At 39.9% G+C, this 23,633-nt stretch overlaps 1 protein-coding gene across 1 annotated transcript; it reads right to left on the bottom strand.

Annotated features, from left to right (window-relative positions):
- Nucleotides 1-17,360: 17,360 nt before the first annotated feature.
- Nucleotides 17,361-21,477, bottom strand: LOC147640734 (flavone 3'-O-methyltransferase OMT1-like). Its single transcript, XM_086808941.1, has 3 exons — nt 20,665-21,477; nt 19,813-19,877; nt 17,361-17,914 (listed from the first exon to the last, which is right to left on the bottom strand). Exons 1-3 carry the CDS (start codon nt 21,419-21,421, stop codon nt 17,612-17,614), a joined length of 1,125 nt encoding a protein of 374 aa, XP_086665067.1. The 5' UTR covers nt 21,422-21,477; the 3' UTR covers nt 17,361-17,611.
- Nucleotides 21,478-23,633: the final 2,156 nt, after the last annotated feature.

Here is a 23,633-nt window from a genome sequence, read left to right as displayed (position 1 = left end):
GTGTGTGTGAGAGAGAGAGAAAGAAAGCTCTCTATTTAAGAGTGTGTGAGTGAGAGAGCCAGAAAGAGACGCATGGCTTACTTTTGAAAATTGAATTTAAGAAAGCTCAAAATTTTTAGAGAACTTTCACGCATTTTTTAGTCAGCTTTCACTGCCTACCCCCACCAACACCAATTACTTGCTCTTTATGGTATCATCCATTTTTAGTTAAGAATAGTAGCTAAAACCCAATTCCTTTGCTTAGAACGAAGCCCTTTTCCTAGGGTAAAAAATAAGATGCCTCTATGAATATATATATATATATATATATAAAAGTGTAGGTGGGTTGGTAATTATTCTTTCTATATAAATCTACAATTATAAAAAATTAGGATGAATGTTTTTAAAAATGCCTTAAAATATCTAAAATTGGGAAAATATTTTCTATATCCCTTCAAAATGGCCAAAATTTGCATAAGATATTGGTATTTTTTTTAACAGAAAAATCTCAAAAAATAGCAATTGGCAAAGATTAGCTCCTATTGTTTTCCTTCTGGGTTACAATTCCTGTTATTATAATTCTCCATCCACATTTTCAAATGTTTCTTCCAAAGCATCCAAGTCAAGTACTAATTTTTTTGTTTGAAGTAATGATTTTAGCCACCTTTCATTGTCATGATCCACCGATTTCAAGGCATTGAACCCTACTTTCTTTCTGATAATGATTTACTCACATTTTTTCTATCACATATTTTGTCGTAGTGTTGAATCCCAATTCTTAGCCTTGAAAGGAATTTTGGCGAAGAACAAGACTTTAAGAGAGTCATCTATCAATAATACATCTTTGGTCTTAGTGTTGAATCCCAATTCTTAGCTTGAAGGTGAAGAACAATAATTTTTTCAAGAAAGTTATCTATCAATATCTTTTTGTGACATCATAATACAAAAGTTGGCCTTGATTAAACAAATAAAAATTTTATTTAAAAAAAATAGCCTTGAATAACCACCACTACTTTTTTTACTAAAAGAAAATCATAAGCCTAACATGATTGCGAGAAAACTTAGTCATTTTAAGGAGACCTGCAAGTTTTCTTTAAGAGAAACAAATAAATAAATCTTTTCATTGACTTTTCAAACATTTTAATCTCAACCAAAGACATGATATTTTAACGCTTTTCCACTTCCAAAAAAGTGGTTTAAAAGAACAATTTTGTCTTTTTTTCTAATAGATTTCTTTTCTTGAATTAAAAAAAACTATTACAATTTTGGCACTCAAAAGAAAATCTCGCCTCAACGAATGCAATTGAGCCCTTTCTTGTTAAAAAATCTCGCCTAAACAAATGCAATCGAGCCCTTTCTTGTTAAAAAATGTTTGTCAATGATTTAAAACTAAAAAAGGAGTCCTTCCTTGTTAAAAAATGTTTGTCAACAATTTAAAACCAAAATTATATTTTATGTGTAATTATCAAAATTTACACATGCCGTATGAAAATTGTTTAAAAACAAACACTAAATGCTTTTTATCCATTAAAAACTCTTGTTTTGTCATTCAATACTGTTTTGAACTATTAGATATATGAGACCATGTGTTGGTGGGTGCATTGTTACAAAGAGCACCACCTTGCATTGCCAAAATTTGGTGAATCATATTTACACACATTCATATGCGTGGGCCATGCATTTGTATTGAGTAAAAATCTCTAAATTTAACAAAAATAATGCTACCCAGACTTTATTTGCAAACACAAGAGGGTAAAGAAACACAATTCACCTCAAAGGCCAAGAGTGGATAGTGGAGAAAAGACTCACGTTGGGGACTTGGGAGACAAAATGCATGCTCGAGTCCCAATTATGTGAGAAGTAGATGTGATGTCCAGCCCCCATGAGCTACCCAAGTAAGCTCTGATTTACCTACACACACAAAAACATTAAAGACACATTTGCAAAGAGAAAGTGGGAAAAAATAGCATGGTAGTTTAGAGTTTTTTATTACCAAAGTAGGACAAGTAAAGCTAAAGGTGAGGGATGATGTGCTATTTGAAGTTTAAAAGAATGTTATAGATGAGGTGTTTCCCAAGGATGCAATGGAAGAGATGGTTGAGGCATTTTTTGCCAATGTTTTTTCACAAGATGCATTTCCTAAACACAAACTGGAACATAATGCATGAGAGGAGCGTATTAGGAGAATTAAAAGGTAAACTTATATGCAGGTGCAAGAGCGTTAACAAAAACTTAAGCACTATTTGCTATTTTTAATCTACAAGAAGTGGCACACTTGGGTGATCTAATGCAAGTGTTAGCATTGTTCTGGTTGTTGCAAAAGTTGATGCCCAAGGAGAACTGTGTGCCCTCCTCTTATCTTGAGGCAAAGAGGACATTGGCAGAAATGGGGTTGGATTATAAGAGCATGCGTGCTTGCCCAAACGATTGCTAGCTCTTTTGCAATGAGTTTACACATGTAGTTACTTGTCCCAAGTGTTATGCACATCAATATATGTAAAATCTATAGGTAGCTACCACTTCTTGCAAGATTCTAAGGCCTTTTTTTCTACCTCCAAGGATAATGCATATGTTTATATGCAAGTCCATTGCATTTCTCTTGACATGGTATGTAAATAGTTTTGACAAAAGGTTGGAAAGTTGTAAGTTCTATCTAACTTATTAGCATGGAATCACATAGAGGACAAGTGGTTGATATTCTCACATGGTCCATGGAATTTGGGTTTTGGGCTTGCAACAAATGGGGTGAATCCATTTGTGTTGTGTTCCACAACATGGTCCACATGTCTAGTTTTCTTGGTCGATCACACTATCCCACCATTGTTTTCTATCAAATAGAGGCCCTTGTCTCTTTCTATTCTCATCCAAAGGAAGCACAAAGTGAAGGACGTACATGTCTTCTTGGCTCCATTACTAAAGAGCTCTAAACATTATGGAATGGCATTAATGTAATCAACAAGTCGAGGTCTCAAAGGAGGAAGAACTTTACCCTAAGGTCCATTTGGACAAGGAAAATACATTAGTACCCAAGTTTTGAGGAGCATTTGGCTCTATGAACTAGAGGTCATAATGCCTGCTCTCACATGCTATATGTAGATCTATCAAATAGTGGTGCCTACCCCAACAATGGTTGAGGAGAACCTTGGTTGACATGGGAGTTTAGATTAAAGAAGCTACAACCTTACAATGTGAAAATCAAAGCTACATGGATATTGTTGGAGACCTTATGTTTTATGCTCGCATAAGCATAGTGAGATCCAATCTCACTATGTGTGAGAGCCATTTAAGGATGAGATAGTGGAGACCAAAATTTTACTGACATCCTCCTCAAGCCTCTTGGGAAGGACCAGCTCACTTGACACTTCATCAACTTAGTGTTGCACCAAGATCTTAGTTCATCTTTGGGTAAACATTGAGGGGGGGTGTTAGTATACACTCAATGCCCACCTCTCATCATGCACCTACCTTTGTTATATGATGCATATTTGTAAGGCCCCAATTATGAGGAGAAGCCATGGGTGTGCAGAACTTTGGTGGGAAACTTCGCTTAAATGTTGGAAGGAGTGGTTAGGAGATGGCTTGGGTAGATGAGAGAGTGGGTTAACAAGTTAGGCCACTGTGCCTTAACTTATAAGGTGCCCGTATAGCCTAGGAAATATTAGATCAGCAATCTAGCCTTAGTCGGTTACCTAGCATACTGCTATGCAACATCCTAGAATGAAATGTGACATACAACAAGTAATGAGTAGAGGCAAGTGTCTCCCAATTTTAACAAGAACAAAATTTTATAGTCTTTTATATAGTAATATATTGTTTTAAGATGTTGGATGTTTAAAAGAATGCAAAATCCTACTGGTTTTTCATGAAAATACTGTATGATTAATGAAAAAGATTCATAGCTGAATCATAGTAATAATATAATACAAATTGATGAAGGCTTATAAGATATAAAAAAATTTACAAGAAGATAGTTTGTCTTGTGCTACATGCAAGAAAGAGATGTAGATGTGTAAAAGAATTTAAAAAATAAAGAATCAATGAGGTGTTTTCTACATTTAAGGTTATACAAAAAATATTAAAATCATTTAAAAATGGATAAATGAATTTTTTGTGCAAAATTCTTTTTAGAAAGTGCAAATGGACTAGCAAGTCTAAGGTGTAGAAGAAAGTATGCAAATTTTTGTTGAAGATTTCAAAAAGTGAAGGTCACGTATTGGCAAAATAAAAAAGTCTCAAATTATTCATTTAATGGAATAAGAATTCAAACATGATCAAAAGTCTTGTATGTAACAAAACTTTGAACTTTATGAGACGTTTTGTAGTTGACTTCTTTGGTATCAAAAGAATGTGCTTTGAGGATTTCAAACTTTACTACGACAAGAATTTGAGCTTGATAAAACATCTTGTAGGAAATGTTTGTGCAATTTGAGCTTGAAAAAAGGTGTTATAGCTGAAAATGTCTTTTTCCGTGAAACCAAAAAAAAAGTCTTAATCCAAGGAAAACATTTTTATTCAATCAATCAAAGAAATAAAGAGTCTTCAAACTCAAAAAAGAAATCTTGTCATCAATGTCTTAAATTGTTTTAATCCAAGAAAACATTTGTATTCAATCGATAAAAGAAATAAAGAGTCTTCAAGCTCAAAAAAGAAATCTTGTCATCAATGTCTTAAATTGTTTGACAAGTTATAAGTGATGGTGTTGTCCACCCATGCGCTAACAATTAGATGGCAATCTTATCAAACTAGATAGAGGATGTATAGAAGGGAAGAAGGTGTAGATGCTCACAAGCATTAAATGCCTTAGTTCATGATGACTAATACCCCCATATATAGTCTTGCAAGCTTAGAGAAGCGGTGTGGGTGGTGTGTATAGAACATGCTTAGTTACACTGCATTAACACAACCCACAACCTACATATCCATAACCTACATATCCATACTACATATCCATAACATAGCCAATTAGTCACACACCTAAGAGATTATAGAAGACAGGTCATTGGCTAAGGCTAGATTTCCAATCTCATATTTCCTAGGCCATAAGTGCACTTCATAAGTTAAGGCACAATTTCCTAACTTGTTACCCACTCTCTCATCTACCCAAGCCATATCCTAACCACTCCTTCTAGCATTTAAGCTAAGTTTCCCACCAAAGTTCTATGCTTCTCCTCATAATTGGGGCTTTACAAATATGCATCGAATAACAAAGGTAGGTGCATGATGAGAGGTGGGCATAACACCCCCACTCAACATTCACCCAAAGTCTTTGCAGCAATGCACCCCACAGATGGTCCCATATATCTAATAGTTCAAAATATTATTGAGTGAAAAAACAAGAGGGACAAAAAGAAATAGATGTTTGTTTTTAATCAATTGTCATACATCACATGTAAATTCTGATAATTACACAAATATATAATTTTAGTTTTAAATCGTTGACGAACATTTTTTAACAAGGACTCCATTTTAGTTTTAAATTGTTGACAAACATTTTTTAAGAAGGAAGGGCTCCATTGCATTCGTTTAGGCGAGATTTACCTATTAATCTTTTGAGTGCCAAAATTCTAATAGTTTTTTTAATTCAAGAAAAAAAGTCTATTAGAAAAAAAGTCAAAATTGTCCTTTTAAACCATTTTTTTGGAAGCAGAAAAGCATCAAAAATCATGTCTTTGGTTGAGATTAAAGTGTTTTAAAATTCAATGAAAAGATTTCTTTATTTGTTTATCTTAAAGGAAACTTGCAGGTCTCCTTAAACTGACTAAGTTTTCCCACAAGCATGTTACACTCATGACTTTTTTTAAGTTAAAAAGCAAAAAAGCAATGGTGGTTATTCAAGGCTATTTTTTCAATAATTTTTAAATTTGTTTAATCAAGGCTAACTTTTGTATTATGATGTCACAAAAAGATATTGATAGATAACTTTCTTGAGGAAAGTCTTGTTCTTTGCCAAAAGTCCTTTCAAGCCAACACTATGACCAAAGATGCATTATTGATAACGACCAAAGATGCATTATTGATATGATGGATAACTTTCTTGAGGAAATTCTTGTTCTTTACTAAAATTCCTTTCAAGCTAGTAATACTCACATATTCACTCATGTGAGTATTACTATTAATTAGTGCCCACAATACTAAGGTTCAAACAAAAGGTTTGAACCTTCAAACCTTAGCACGTCCCCGCCGACAGCGAGACAGGGTCTCAACCGCGGCGCGAGAGGGGAACCTCTATCGAAGACAGCAAGAGGGTCTGGGTAGTACAAAGGATCAAGGTGGGCGCTCTTCTACTCAGAAAGGAAGAGCCTACTCAACGATACGCCGCGATAGAGAGACAATGAGCAAGAGAGAGAGCGAAGAGCTTGGTGTTTGCATTATAAGCGAGAGAGAGAGGCCGCATGAACCCTCTGAATGGAAAACTCCCGCAAGATCCCACCACCTACCACACATCAAAACCAGGAAAAAAAAACCTTTCTAATGTTTTCAGCTTACATCTACATCTACACTAAGGTTCAAGTCCCCTCTCACCCTCTCACTAATTAATTAATAGCAAAAAAAGATTTTGGTCCCATATTAGGATTCAAGACTACGGCGTGAAATCTTAAAAAGAAAAAATGTGATTAAAACATTATCAAAAAGAAAGAACTAGGGTTCATGCCTTGAATTTTTTTGGTATAATATTTTTAAAAAAATCTTGGACACCAAGGATGTAAAAAGTAAGTAGTTAGTGGATAGGCAGTGATGAAAGGTGACTAAAATCATTACTTCATACAAAAAAATTAGCACGTAACTTGGATGCTTTGGAAGAAACATTGAAAATGTGGAGGGAGAATTGTAATATGGCCCCGTTCAAGCTAACGCAGCTCCGTTCCAAGCAAATGAATTGGGTTTTAGCTACTATTCTTAACTAAAAATGGTTGATACCATAAAGAGCAAGTAATTGGTGGATAGGTGATGAAAGGTGATTAAAATCATTACTTCACACACAAAAAAATTAGCATTTAGTACTTGACTTGGATGCTTCTGTAAGAAACATTTGAAAATGTGGAGGAGGGAGAATTGTAATGAGAATCTTTGCTCATCTTAGCTAATGCGGCTCCGTTGTTCAAGCAAACAAATTGTTTGCTCAAGCAAACAAATTGCATCTTAGTTAATGCGGCTCCGTTCAAGCAAATGAATTTGGTCTTAGCTACTATTCTTAATTTGAAAATGGTGGATACATTTATTAGAACCTCTAATATTTGATAGTATAGCTTGCAATAGTGTGGGTGTGCAAGCCATGGTTTACATCCATTTGCCATGTCAAGGTCTTTGCATTAGTTCCTTGGAATTTCTCTAAAAATTTTGAACTTTCCTAAATTCAATTTTCAAAAGTAAGAGGACAACTTTGCCTTTGCCACGCATGGGCGTCTCTTTCTGGCGCTCTCATTCACACACTCTTAAATAGAGAGCTTTCTTCCCCTCTCTCTCTCACACTCGGGCGGGGGGAGAGATGGGCGAAATTGCTCAACGTGATATCTCATAAGCCATCATCTGTTCATCTGTTCCACCTTAAAGCTTTTCTAGAGTGTCGTGAATGGGTATAAATGGATAACTAAGTTTTTTTTCAAAGAATGCATTTAAACACATCATGGGTGAACATGTAACTCGTAAATTTCACCATGATTAGGTGTGATTGGCAAAATATTTTGTTATTTAACTCCTTGCCACTTGGTGCTTGTATATGTATACATATATATCATGTCCAACAAGCGCGCACATGCATACGCGCACGCGCATGCACGCGCGTGCACACACACACACACACACACATAAGTACATACTTTTATACATAAGTACATATTTTTATACATATGCTCTGTTTCAAAGTTCCTACGGGGGGTCGGCCGTTCTGGCTTAGTGTGCTATTTGTTCATATTTCTGCTATTGCATTTTATATTATGAAAGGCAACCTAGGACCTTGAGGTGCTTAAAATTTGAAAAAAAACCATAATATAAAGAATTTATGTTAGCACATATGAATGTTTTTTATACCATTTTGAAACCAAAGTGGAAATCTATTTGTAGTTATATAGTAGTTCCTCTGTCTATCTATTTGTCTATTTGTCTCTCTCTCTCTCTCTCTCTCTCTCTCTCTCTCTCTCTCTCTCTCTCTCTCTCTCTTCGTAATAGAAGATATGTTACCAAAAATTACTTTACAAATGGCCACATGGTCACCATGTGATGTACTAGCTTTCCCTCACTAATTACTCCAAATCACATGTGTAGCTTCGAGTACCCTCATCCAATATATAGCCATGTCATTCTCCACCAAATGAGTTGACTGCCACAAGGAAGATACTTGCCACATTAGTAGCACTTTTATACGACCTATGTGAGCTATAATACCCACTTTTGCATCAAATATGAAGGCATTCCTAGTTAACCAGATATACCACAAACCTATCCACCTGAAAAAATGAAAGAAAATTGAATGTTGTGGGTTATCCAGACCATTCAAAATCTTGCCAAAAATCGAGTCTTTAACCTTTACAAGCCTATCTGTCAAAACAGAATCCATACGTGAGAAAGGAAATCCCACACCTTCTTTGCCACATCGAACATGAAATGAAAAGATGCGGGCATGTTTCCAAACATGTAGTACAAAACACACAATTACTCGAAGCAATCTGCCGATTTCGCAACTAGTCCCCCAATGTTAGGCCTCCAACTAGCATGTGCCATAGGAACACCTTCCCTTGATATGGAATCTTAGATCACCAGCCTTGTAAGATTACTTCCTTCCACCAAGCCCTACTTTTCCTGATGTTCCATACCCTATTAGCCTTCTCAGTGATCCAACACTTATCTTCCACCATCATATGGTACACTTAATTTGTTGTATGCTGGAAAATGCCATGAAGCTTTCTAAATACCCAATCTAACCAAGGTTGCTGATCTTCCAGCTGAGGAATATCACCAAATGGTGTAAGGTATGCTCTCACCTTCTCCCATAACTGTACATATCCTTGTGGAACCCAAAGATATTGATGAATTTTTCGAAAAGACAATAAGCGGCCTCTACGTGGCAACAAAGCATCCATAATTCTCACTAGTCCTAAAAATCAAGACATTCTATTGAATTTTGGCCGCTCAACAAGTTTGTCAGGCCACTCCCAAAGTCGTGAAGTAGCCAACACCTCACTTGCTATAGAATTCAACTGCACAACTGCTCATCTGAAGGGTTCCATTTAGTGTGTGCCAAATCCTCCTTCCATAAGATCATCAAATGAGAAAGGAGAGGTGAAGCCACCACTCAAACCTTTTGGGACCCATTCACTACATCCCACCATGTACCATCAATCTTGGTATTACCATGCACAAGCGCAACCTCCTGTATGAGGGCCTTAGCCATTACCACCCATGACTCTTAAGATACACACATATCTTGCAATAAAGGCCATATATGTAATCTGACATCTAATAATAGGGTTGCCTCCACTCGTCTTTGGAGTAGTAACATGTTCCCTAGAAATCCACGTCTACCCTGGCTTATTTCATGCTCTTTTCCATAACATAAATCTAATTGGCTATTGTATTAAATGCAAAGCTTTGCCCGTCCATGGCAATAAAGGCAAGAAAAAAGATATCATGCCAATAATAATGGATTGTGCCACTTTGAGCCAAACATGCATAGGCTAACCCTGAGATTTCCAATACGCAAACTTATCATTTATCCTTGCAGAAATTGTGGACGGGAAGCCAGTTCCTCCATACTCCACCGACCGCTCCGACCGTCGTCACCGTCTCGATGCCCTCCGATGACTCTGACCCACTGTCCCGCTGGTGCCCTCCGATTCACTGGCTGCCATCACTGCCGGTGTGCTTCGACCACTCCGACCGCCGGTGCCCTTCGACTGCTCCGACCACTCTGACCGTCGGTGCCCTCTGACGATTGCTTTGACCACTGCGACTCCCTGTGCCCTCCGATGGTTCCCGATCGCCGGTGCCCTCCGATGACTCCAATCGCTATCACCACCGATGCCCTCCATCCGATGCCCTCCAACCGCCCCAGTGCTCTTCGACCCCTCTGACCACTGGTCCCCTTCGACATCTCATACGTGCATGGCCAACTCCGATGGTTCCTGATCGCCAGTGCCCTCCGATGACTCCAATCGCTGTCACCACCAATGCCCTCCAACCGCCCCAGTGCTCTTCGACCCCTCTGACCACTGGTCCCCTTCGACATCTCATACGTGCATGGCCAACTCTGATGGCACTCATGGAGGCAACACCCCTCTGCCTTTCCCAAGGCAGGGAGAGATCCTCTTCGAGATTCTCTTGAGCACCATCCAAGGAGGAGGACACCCAAGGAGGAGTTAAGGGGAGCACTCTCTCGACAGCATACAGACAGTCTGGGACATACTCTCACAGAGGAGGACACTCTCTCAGGTATCACTTAGAGTTCTAGCACAGTCCTTTTATCGGAGCGAAGTCTCCCTTATATCACTCCTTTTTGGTATTGTGATGGTAGTGTTGTGCTCTGTTTGGTGTTTTGTCTATCTCTTTGTGTGAGTGAGGTGAGTGAGGTGTGAGTGGTGTGTGTGGTGTGAGTGAGAGGCCTGTAGGGGTACTGCGGTGTGAGGTGGTGGTGGGAGAGCACGGTAGACAATGTAGAGCCTAGGTCTTGCATGTCTAGTCAGTGAGGTTGACTCATCCTTGGCGGGTATACTTTCTTGAGAGGATCCATGCTCCCTTCTCCCCCAACCATAGTGTTTGTGGTGGTTGTCTTCGAGTTCCCTACTAGCAAGGACAGGCGGAGTCATCCATAGCTTAGACAAAATTTGGCAATCACGGTGGGACTCTCCTAGAGGTCAAGGATAGTCTCAATTTTTTTTATTTTTATTTTTATTTTTTGGTGGTTTTTGATCGTGGGTGAGAGGAGTGTTGTGCATGCCCCCGAAGACGAGAGTTTCTAGAGATGATTCACCCCTTCATTCTCCTCTTCGAACTAGTCAAACTAGTCGTAGGGTTCTTCCTCATTCCCTTACTCTTCCCTCAGCATCTTCCTCTTCTAACCCTAAGTTCCAGTGCCAGAGCCATTGGCTACTGTCCTTAACCACGTGCAAGTTAAGCTACCAACCTTCAAAGTTACCATCACTGAAGATGCGGAAGACCATGTGAGACAGTTCCTCATTATGTGTGACTCAAGAGGTCTCAACCGAGATGATGCACGCTTGGTCTTGTTCCTGACAACGCTGGAAGAAAGTGCCGATCGGTGTGGTACAGTCAATTTCCCATCAACCACTTCCCGAATTGCCACCCTCACGCTATAGTTCTTGGCTACCTTTCGGCTAGGGAACTACTTCGACCGCATCACTCAAGAGCTCAACCAACTCTCCATGAAGGCGGGGGAGTCAGGTGGCCCAGCTTGCACAAGAGCTAAAGTTTTGGTCGCTTGGCTACCCCAAGATCTTGGAAACTACATGCTACAATAGTGTGTGCTTCGAGCACTCCCTACTCAAACAACAATGAAGATAAGAGAGACGTTTCCACCCCAAGGTACCCTGCAAGACTTCCAAGATAGAGCTACACAACTGGAGAATGATCGCCTCATGACAGAGCATAGTACCTCTTGGTCCCCACTTATCCCCGGCATGTCTTCGGCTCCTCTAATCGTTCCTCTAGCCCTGACGGTAGCTTCTACATCCACTTCCATGGACAAGCTAGCCAAGCTTAAGAAGGAGCTTGAAGATTTCAAAAGGTCACAAAACAAGAGGACGCGTGGCAGCGCTCCGGAAGAAGATTGAGTAGTTCAAGGTCAAAGATTCCAAGACGAGTCCATGGTGCCTGGTATGTAACTTGCAAGGCCATCTTCCAAATGATTGTCTCTCCAAGAAATATTGCTCATTTTGCTCAAAGGCAGGCCATGAGGACAAGGAGTGTTACTACCTCAAGGGACTTCGCCTCATGCAACAACTTAAGCAAGGTGCCTCCCCACTTAATCCCTTTGCCGAAGACTACATGGTGACCCCAACCAGTAGTGCTTCAACTTCTTCCTAGGCTCCTAACCACCAACCAAACCCAACACTTTTCTTGAACCCTCAATCAGCCCCCCAATCTTATATTAACCCTGCCCCCACTAGTCCCTCCTTCTTAGCTACCCCACATACCCTTCCCTCCCCCATGGCTACTTTTGTACAAACCCCTCCACCGCCCCAGGCCACTTCATATCAGCAGGAGCTCAAGTAGCCACGGTAGCATACACTAATACCCCTCATTCCTCCGGAGCAACCCTAACATACAACCCCCTGCCTATGCAAATTCCATATCAAACAAGCACTCTCCCAACGTATTAGCACCTGTCCTCCCGGTCCCACAAACACCTCAAGTCTATCAAAACCTGTAAGATTCCTCCCTCCAGCTTTTGAGATGTACAGGTGTAAGAACCTCCCCTTTTGATCTTATAATTATTCCCCTCTCTGAAATAAAAGAAAGATCCTATTTTACCCTGTTTTGGCCTAGAGAGAGAAAATGTCTAGAGAGAGGTAATTCAAAATTGAGATATTTTTGGATATAAAAATCCTTTTAGTGTTTAAAATGATTTTCCTTGAAACAGAAATTCAAAAAGAACTTTCCAATGTGTAATTGGAATTAATTGAAAATAGGTAAAAAGGACCTTATCCTGAGGGTCCACTCCTCCTTTCACCCGTTCTCCCCCTCTCGCCGACCAACCCCCAGCCCACCTCTCTCTCGACCCGACCCCCCTCACCGACCACCATCCCGCTCCTCACCCCCCCTCGCATCACCCTCACCCTCACCCCCTCACCCGCCGCCCGCGCAGCTCCCCGGCCCCTCCCCCTTTCACCCGTCCCCCCTCTTGCCGACCAACCCCCCCTCTCTCACCTCACAACCAGTCGCCCCCCTCGCCTATTCTTGGGTGCGCAGCAGCCCCCCCTTCGTTTTCCCTTGTGCGCCCCTCTCTCACCTCACCACCAGCCCCCCTCTCTCACCACACCCAACCCTCTCCCTTTTCGCCCGCAGCTCTCTCACCACCAACCCCCCCCATTACCTCACCTGACCCCACCCTCTCACCCTACACAGCCGACCAGCCCCCTTTATCACTCACCGCCCCCCTCGGACCCTCACTCCCTCACCTCCCCCTTCCTCTGTTGGTGTGTTGGCCCCCTCACCCGTCCTCTCTCTCGGGTGTAACCCCCAGCCCTTTGTGGCACTCACTGTTCCCCACTCCCCCTTCTCCTTCTCCTTCTCCTTCTCCTTCTCCACCTCACCCACCCCCTCTCGTGTGCCGACCTCCCAACCCCCCAACGCCCCTCCCCTCCCCTGCACAACAAAATCACGCCCTCCGTCCTCCTCTCTTTCGCGGCCGGCGGCTGTGCACCATTGATGGAGCTCGTTGGCGTTGCACACCTTCTTGCCACACCCCACCACCCCATTCCCCACCTCAAAAAAAACCAAATATAATAATAATACTTATATTAAAAAAAAACAAACCAAAAGGTTTCTCCCCCTCTTACTTCACCCCTCACCGCGACCAACCACCCCCCTTCCCCACTTTTCCCAACCCCACTGACCAAAACCCTCACCAATGGTGCCCACCCCCCCTCTCTCACCTCACCCGTCTCGTCAACTCACCTGACCCCCCTCCCCCTCTCTCACTGCCCTCACTTCCCTCCATGCATTACCACCCTCTCCCATCACTCCCCATCGGCACCCTCTTTCGCAATCGCGACCTCTCACCTTTGCATTATGCTGCATCACATGGCCAATCTGAGTGAGTGGCTTGTGGTGTGGGGAGCTATATCCTTATGTTTGATGCTCCCAATGGGAGGACATGCCTCCATTATGAGTGCCTCCAATGGGAGGACATGCCTCCATTATGAGTGCCTCCATTATGCAGTAAAAAGTGGCCACTTTGATTATGTCCAACAAGTTTTAGATGTTGTCCAGATGCCCATAGTGGCACAAACATGTGGAGTTACACCTCTACACTTGGTAGCCCATTCCAGCCATTCTACAACATTTTGCAGGACATAGAGGGCTACACCTCTACACTTGGTAGCCTAGTCCAGCCATTCTACAGCATTTTGCAGCACATAGAGGATCATCTAAATGTGTTAAAGAGCTCTTGGCATGGGGTGCAACTAGGTTGCAGAGAAACTTTGAAGGGCACACCCCTAATTCATCGCTCTGCAATACCATAATGCAATACCATAACACAACAGGTGCATGTGCAGCTCTTCTCAACAACCCTTGGACTGCCAAGCCCTTGGTATGGGCATATTTGTGGCAGTTTATGAGCACTCTTGACACTGAAGCAAAAGTTCTTTGGGAGGCTACCTTGGCACACGCTACTGATGCTTGGGAGAAGTGAATATTTTTCTGTTAATGAGGTGGAATATTTTATGTACTGGCCATGGCCAGATTTCATTCTGTATCTTGTATGCCTGGACTTCGTGCTGGAAGTTTTTCCCAGACAAAGTGGCCAGTGATTATTATTGTTTAGATTGGTTTTTGTGCTTTTGTGTTGAGGTAACCTTCTGTTGGTGGATGCTTTGCCCGGGGGATGACAGTGGTAATACAGTTAGTGATAGCTTGCTGGATAAAGTGCTCAGGAGCTTTAAGAAATGGCTTGCTGGATGAAGTGCCCAGGAGCTCCTTGTTCAATCATTTTTTTCTATAGCTCATTGGATGAAGTTGCTCACGAGCCTAGTTGATTCATTTTTATTTATTTTGTATCTCTCGAGAAGCTTTACCTGGAAGGATCATTGTATGAAGTATGCCTGGCAGCCTGCTTTTGCCGGATGTTTTTCCCGGAGGCTCACTTGTGTTTTCTTAGCATTCATCGGGACGGTGAATTGAGTAGTAGTGGGTGACCTGTGGATGGGAAGCCAGTTCCTCTGACCACTCCGATCGCCGTCACCGCCGTCGATGCCCTCCTCCGATGACTCTGACCGCCGTCAATCACTGCCGGTGTGCTCCGACCACTCCGATCACTGGTGCCCTCCGACTGATCCGACCACTCCGACTATCAGTGCCCTCTGATTGCTCCGACCACTCCGACCGCCGGTGTGCTCCAACCACTTCGACCCCCACGAGTGCCCTCCGATGATGGTTTCGACCGTCGGTGCCCTCCGGCCGATGACTCCAATTGCTGGTGCCCTCCGACCGCCTAGTGCGCTTCGACCCCTCTGACCGCCGCTGGTCCCCTTCGACATCTCATACGTGCATGGCCAACTTTGATGGCACTCATGGAGGCAACACCCCTCTCCCTTTCCCAAGGCAGGGACAGATCCTCTTGAGCACCATCCGAGGAGGAGGACACCCAAGGAGGAGTTAAGGGGAGCACTCTCTCGTCGGTAGCATACAGATAGTCTGGGACATACTCTCACAGAGGAGGACACTCTCCCAGGTATCACCTGGAGTTCTAGCACATTCCTTCTATCGGAGCGGAGTCTCGCTTGTATCACTCCTTTTTGGTATTGTTGTGATGGTAGTGTTGTGCTCTGTTTGGTGTTTTGTCTATCTCTTTGTGTGAGCAAGGTGAGTGAGGTGTGAGTGGTGTGTGTGGTGTTAGTGAGAGACCTGTAGGGGTACTGCGGTGCTAGGTGGTGGTGGGAGAGCATGGTAGACAGTGTGTAGAGCCTAGGTCTTGCATGTCTAGCTAGTGAGGTCGGCTCATCCTTGGTGGGTATACTTCCCATCCACGCTCCCTTCTCTCCCAACCATAGTGTTTGTGGTGGTTGTCTTCAAGTTCCCTAGCAAGGACCGGCGGAGTCATCCACAGAAATCCATGCCAACAAAGCTTGTGAATCAACATAAACTCTAATCAGATAACCCAAGTGGCATGTGATGCATCCCCTTTGTATGACCTTCCCATTCCATCCCAAACCAAGAAAATCACTCTCGGTACTACAGAGCTTATCAGAGAAGATCTATGCATATTAATGTATAACCTTGAAGCAAGACTAAAAGTATCCCAAAAAGCCTTAGCCTTCTGAACATTATCTCTTTGAGCCTTAAGGAACATGAAAGAATCATCTTCCAATGCCTGGACAACCATCTGCTCTCCGCTTGGAAGAGTAAGCCCTACAACTTCACCGTCGTCCACTAGCTTATTGAGTCGAGATAAGATTGGATGCAATTGCAAACAAGAGAGGGCTAAGTGGGTATCCCTGCCCTGACTGATCTTGTCAAATGAATGGGCTCAGTCACCCCACCATTAATCATAAGCCTAGCCACTGTATGTTGGCTCTAATAGTTCTCTTTGTCTCTCTCTATCTCACTCACTCACTCTCTCTCTCTCTCTCTCTCTCTCTCTCTCTCTCTCTCTCTCTCAACATAACCCTTTGTATATGTATTGTGTGAATGTCAACCTATGCTTTTGTGTGTTTGTGTGTGTGTGTGTCTCGAGGGGTCCACTAAAAGTTATGTAAGATAGCACATGCATTCAATAGAAGGGATTTTTTCTTTGGTGGACTTACAAAAAAGTGTACATACATAAGGGGTTTACTAGTTCAAAAAGAGAAAAAGTCCATACCAGAGGGTCAGTTTTATCACAAAATTCCATCCTCAAGGGGTACATTTAAGATACAAAATTTACAAATAAGGCGTTATTTAAATATCCCTTTAACACACGTGCTATAGGTAATTCTTACATAGTGGACCACCCGAGGGGTGTGCGCACGCGCGTGTCTGGACATATATATAGATCTAAGGTAAGCCTACTTGCACCAATCTTGGATTCATTATTCTACTAGTGGAGTGTACTGAGACTAGGAGTGTTACACACGTAAATGTTCTTGCAAGTGTACTGAGACTAGGAGTGCAACACATGTAGATGTTCTTGCAAGTGTACTGAGACTAGGAGTGCAACACATGTAGATGTTCTTTAGTTCTTGAGATTTTTTGGATTGTTTTTGTAAGTGTGATTTTTTTTTTGAATGCAAAGAAGAAAGCAAATAAAATATAGAAAAGTTTCTATTCCTAGCCCTAACATAAGAGTTTAAAATATATGTTAGAGGATGAATTAAGAGAATTAAGTAGGCTATTGTAAAGTGTTCTTAAGCATGCAAAAAGAATTTAAAAAATTCATTAATTACCCAAACCTAACATGCATAAGTTTTTCTAAAAAAAATTACATTTTTATAGAAATGATTTTTTTAAAGGCATTAAGACTTGTAGAAAATGTGGTGATGTATTGCATGGATATTTAGATTCAAAATGTTGTGATCGAAATCAAACATACACCAATATGCACATGTGCCCAACTTTATGTTTTAAAAAAGTGTAGCTATTTTATGATTATCACAAATAAGGTTGAACTATAATGTTTGATAAAGTAAGAACATCTTCAAGCTAAATCCATAATTTGTAAGTTTGTCTTCTTCTATATTTATAGGGTGTTTTCATTCAAGAAGCTTAAGAAGGAGGTAATTCTACATGTATGTATGGTGGAGATGGAAATTTTTAATTCAATATCCATATAATTGCAAAAATAAATCCATTCCAACACTATAGAATGATCAAAAGGTTTGGAACCTCATGACGGGATTTATAAGTTAGAATACGAAAGCTAATGCATTATGCATGTAGATAGATGGACTTTGTGGGTGTCATATAAGAGGAGAGATCCTCCCTAAAATTTGTAAAGTTCCACAATAATACACTCATTTAGCTTGGAGATAACTTGCATGCGTGCAAAACCTGCAAGTTTAGAAATGGTAAGAAGCTCTTGATAGGTGCGCTCTCGGGCACCGTGATAACAAGCAAGCATTAGGATGTCAAGTTGGTAGGCTACACGGGCCCTTGCCCCACTTTCCACTCCATATGGAAGTAGAGCATCCACCACGATCACTTTACCACCTTGTTTTGGAAGAGCCTTGTAACAATTCTTCAATATTTTTACACAATGCTCGTCACTCCAATTGTGTAATATCCACTGCCCTTGCCAAAACATATCACAATAGAGTTAAGGAGTAATTGTTTCTTATAAAAGCAATGATTGAATATTTTTAAAAACTTAGTTAAACTACATAATGTGTCAAGGCTAGCAAAAATGTTCATATTAGTCAAGCACTCAACGATCCCCTATAAATGCAAGCAATTGAATCTACGTGTTTTAAGTGCCCTTTGCTAACTAACTCAAGTTCATAAAAACCTTAACACAAATCATGGCAATAAGGAAGCTTATTTTTTAGATTGATTGACCTCCTTTTTTTAGCTCTTTCATTTAAGAATATTATAAATCATAAATCATAAATCATAATTCTATTGGGACACAAAAGTGGTGTGTGTACTTATTTTAAAGTGCACGTCAATGACGTTACAAAAGTGGTGTGTGCACGTATTTTAACAGTGCACTAGCATCTAGGTAGAGATGTATCTCAATTATAATAATGATGGTGATATGTAAGAGTGCATAATATATATATTCATAATATAGATATATGTAGGTACATACATACACACATGTTCTAGTCTTTTTGTAGGACTTGTGTTTTGCCCTAGAGCGTGTCAAAGATAATATTGCATATTTATGTTTTTCACTTGCATGTTCTCTAGCTTTTTGTAAGAGTAGTGTTTTTCTCTAGATCATGTTATCAATCTTGTATGTTTATGTTTCTCACTTGCCCCCTCATTTTTGAGTTCTTTGTGTTTAAAATGAACTATAGTTTTTGGGAAAGAGCTTGTTTAGTGCCCCCCATTCACAAACTCAAGTTGTTGCCTATATTTCTTTATAAGAAAGTTCATCAAGGTAAATTTTTGGCATATTTAAATCATTATATGGATTAAAAATTTTCAAGATATTGTGAAACAAGTCAAGGTCCTTCCAAAAGGGCACATGATTAGTTAAAAAAAAAAAGAACGTTTAAAAACTCGTGTGAAAGCACTATTTTGCATGAGTAATCCTCCCAAACAATATTTTTGATATTATTGTGTGCATTTGTTTAGTATTGAGGCTTTCATCAGATTCTTCAAGAGGTACAAAGTCAAGTTTGAACTCACACACTTTGCTACCCAAGCGCACACTCAAATCACTTAGCCAAAGACCATTTTAGAATAAAAGAAGCTATTTTTAAAACAAACTTGAATATTGAATAGCTATAGTAGATTTATCTTACTCTTTAGACTTTGTGCTTAAGGGAACTATAACTTGTAGGGTAGTAGCTTCAAAATTGATAGTGTCAATGGCTAAGAAGCATCTCACACACGCTTGTCCCTCATTTTGCCATTGAATTTGGCTAAAATTTGGAATGCTAGTACAATGTAGCTCCTTTGCGGCATTTGGATTACATATCCCAAAAAGAAGGCTTTAGTTTAAAGAAACTGCATCTCTATCCTACATGTCTTTTGATGCCTAAAAGACATGTAAAATATTGGAATTAAATACATGGAACTAGAGACATATTTAATTATAAATATTTTATAGATCATTTAAAAAGAATTAAAGAAAAATAATGAAATGTATGTCTTTTTAATGTAAAAGACATTGGCTGTCTTTAATGTGAGAATGCTAGAGAGAGAGAGAGAGAGAGAGAGAGAGAGAGAGAGAGAGAGAGAGAGCGAGCAAAAATACCTTATTTAATATATTTATTAATTATGCATTTGATAATGGGTACTATATATAAATTTGAGTAACTATATAAGGCCCATCAAATTTGTGAAATTCATTCAAATCATAGGTTTTCAAAGGTTTAAAGACTTAATCACTGAAAGATTTTTGTTAAACTTGAGAAAGAACTTCAATGGAGCCATGATATGACCTTGTAGATTTCAACACACTTTCACAGATCACAATACGTATTGTTGCATCATCAAGATTAAGGAAAAGAATACCTTCATAAATATAGCATTGCCTTCGGGGATGCTCACAAACATATCTCCTCCTACATTCTCAACACCTGTGTAGTAAAGGAAATTGATTTGCATTCTCACATTAGATGGTTGCAAGTGGCATATGTTTAATAAGTATAAACCTAGCTTTCATATTAAGCCATCAACATGATAGACTATAAGAGTTTAAGCAAGAAGTTGCATGTGACTATGGAGAACATATTTAGAAAAAATCGATTAAACTCAATGGTGATCAAAAGAGTGCATGCACAATGTAAAACATTTATTGAATATATGCCACGTTGCATCATAGCCAACTTAAAGTCTTCCTTTTTGGTTTCAAAATGGTTTAAAAAAGCATTCATGTGTGCTTACATAAATTCTTTAAATTTATAGTTTTTCTTCAAAGTTTAAGCACCTCAAGGTCCTAGGTTGCCTTTCATAACATACAATGCAACCATGCGTGCATATGTATAAAAATATGTACTCATGTCTTTGTTTGTTTGTGTGTGTGTGTGTGTGTGTGTGTGTGTGCGTGTGTGTGTGTGTGTGTGTGTGCGCGCGCGCACACACACACACACATGCATGGGAGCCCACTTGGACTTGATATGTATGTATGTATAGATACACAAGCACGAAGTGGCAAGGAGTTAAATGACAAAATACTTTACCAACCAATCACACCTAAATTCACGAGCTACATGTTCAACCATGATGTGTTTAAAGTCATTTGAAAAAAACTTAGTTATCCATTTACACCCATTCTTTATTGTGGAACAGATGAGCTAATGACTTCTAAAACTTATCGAGTCACCCCATATGATATATTGTGGTGGATGGCTTATGAGATATTACCAGGATACTGCGGTGCAGCAGCAACCACATGCGGCTGGTCGAAATTGATGCCTTTCATGTGAGGGTGCTTAGAGATGATCATGCTCAAGGAAGATCCGAGCCCGCCACCCACATCGACGAGGGTAGTTACATCATCAAAGCTGGAGTAGGTGTCAAGGAACAACGGGATGAAGAGCTTGGTATGGTTGGCCATGGCGGAGTTGAAGATATTGTTGAAGGAGAGGTTATCTTGGGCATAAGGGAAGGGATGTTTGCCATGAGCTTTGATGAAGGGAATGCTACCGTCGAGGACGGCTACATCCAAGTAATGCTTTGCGTCCATAGAAACCTTGTCTAGATCGAGGAGTATCATTGGGGCAAGAGAGGCACCATCTTCATTTTTGACCAAATATTTGCTAACTTCATTGAGCCCATATTTTCTCACATAGTGAGGATTGTGTGTGTGTTCCGAGTCTTCCTCCTCTAGGGAGGAAGTGAGGACGCCGTGGCAAGCTAATACCCGTAGGATTCGATCTAGAGAATCGGCAGCCGTTGGATGGTGGAAAACGTTGGTGATGTGGGATACTATTTGGGCGGGTGAGAGGAGGCGGTGTGGTTGGCTGGCGAGGATGTCCATGACATTGAGGCGGATTACAGTATTCAGAGCCATGGGTAAGCAGCACAAGGAGCCCAGCTCCAGCACTCTCAACCATGCAGGGTCTTCAACTCCCGGAAGCTCAGAAAGCAGCCGCTCCTCACGTTGAGCAGTTTCGCCCATCTCTCCCCCCCCCCGGGTGTGTGTCTGTGTGTCTGTGTCTGTGAGAGAGAGTGTGTGTGTGTGTGAGAGAGAGAGAAAGAAAGCTCTCTATTTAAGAGTGTGTGAGTGAGAGAGCCAGAAAGAGACGCATGGCTTACTTTTGAAAATTGAATTTAAGAAAGCTCAAAATTTTTAGAGAACTTTCACGCATTTTTTAGTCAGCTTTCACTGCCTACCCCCACCAACACCAATTACTTGCTCTTTATGGTATCATCCATTTTTAGTTAAGAATAGTAGCTAAAACCCAATTCCTTTGCTTAGAACGAAGCCCTTTTCCTAGGGTAAAAAATAAGATGCCTCTATGAATATATATATATATATATATATAAAAGTGTAGGTGGGTTGGTAATTATTCTTTCTATATAAATCTACAATTATAAAAAATTAGGATGAATGTTTTTAAAAATGCCTTAAAATATCTAAAATTGGGAAAATATTTTCTATATCCCTTCAAAATGGCCAAAATTTGCATAAGATATTGGTATTTTTTTTAACAGAAAAATCTCAAAAAATAGCAATTGGCAAAGATTAGCTCCTATTGTTTTCCTTCTGGGTTACAATTCCTGTTATTATAATTCTCCATCCACATTTTCAAATGTTTCTTCCAAAGCATCCAAGTCAAGTACTAATTTTTTTGTTTGAAGTAATGATTTTAGCCACCTTTCATTGTCATGATCCACCGATTTCAAGGCATTGAACCCTACTTTCTTTCTGATAATGATTTACTCACATTTTTTCTATCACATATTTTGTCGTAGTGTTGAATCCCAATTCTTAGCCTTGAAAGGAATTTTGGCGAAGAACAAGACTTTAAGAGAGTCATCTATCAATAATACATCTTTGGTCTTAGTGTTGAATCCCAATTCTTAGCTTGAAGGTGAAGAACAATAATTTTTTCAAGAAAGTTATCTATCAATATCTTTTTGTGACATCATAATACAAAAGTTGGCCTTGATTAAACAAATAAAAATTTTATTTAAAAAAAATAGCCTTGAATAACCACCACTACTTTTTTTACTAAAAGAAAATCATAAGCCTAACATGATTGCGAGAAAACTTAGTCATTTTAAGGAGACCTGCAAGTTTTCTTTAAGAGAAACAAATAAATAAATCTTTTCATTGACTTTTCAAACATTTTAATCTCAACCAAAGACATGATATTTTAACGCTTTTCCACTTCCAAAAAAGTGGTTTAAAAGAACAATTTTGTCTTTTTTTCTAATAGATTTCTTTTCTTGAATTAAAAAAAACTATTACAATTTTGGCACTCAAAAGAAAATCTCGCCTCAACGAATGCAATTGAGCCCTTTCTTGTTAAAAAATCTCGCCTAAACAAATGCAATCGAGCCCTTTCTTGTTAAAAAATGTTTGTCAATGATTTAAAACTAAAAAAGGAGTCCTTCCTTGTTAAAAAATGTTTGTCAACAATTTAAAACCAAAATTATATTTTATGTGTAATTATCAAAATTTACACATGCCGTATGAAAATTGTTTAAAAACAAACACTAAATGCTTTTTATCCATTAAAAACTCTTGTTTTGTCATTCAATACTGTTTTGAACTATTAGATATATGAGACCATGTGTTGGTGGGTGCATTGTTACAAAGAGCACCACCTTGCATTGCCAAAATTTGGTGAATCATATTTACACACATTCATATACGTGGGCCATGCATTTGTATTGAGTAAAAATCTCTAAATTTAACAAAAATAATGCTACCCAGACTTTATTTGCAAACACAAGAGGGTAAAGAAACACAATTCACCTCAAAGGCCAAGAGTGGATAGTGGAGAAAAGACTCACGTTGGGGACTTGGGAGACAAAATGCATGCTCGAGTCCCAATTATGTGAGAAGTAGATGTGATGTCCAGCCCCCATGAGCTACCCAAGTAAGCTCTGATTTACCTACACACACAAAAACATTAAAGACACATTTGCAAAGAGAAAGTGGGAAAAAATAGCATGGTAGTTTAGAGTTTTTTATTACCAAAGTAGGACAAGTAAAGCTAAAGGTGAGGGATGATGTGCTATTTGAAGTTTAAAAGAATGTTATAGATGAGGTGTTTCCCAAGGATGCAATGGAAGAGATGGTTGAGGCATTTTTTGCCAATGTTTTTTCACAAGATGCATTTCCTAAACACAAACTGGAACATAATGCATGAGAGGAGCGT

Source organism: Cibotium barometz, chromosome 2, assembly GCF_041138505.1.
Source record: "Cibotium barometz isolate CiBa-2024 chromosome 2, ASM4113850v1, whole genome shotgun sequence".
Taxonomy (NCBI): domain Eukaryota; kingdom Viridiplantae; phylum Streptophyta; class Polypodiopsida; order Cyatheales; family Cibotiaceae; genus Cibotium; species Cibotium barometz.
Note: the sequence above shows the minus strand (reverse complement) of the source record. Positions and strands in the feature narration are given on the sequence as shown.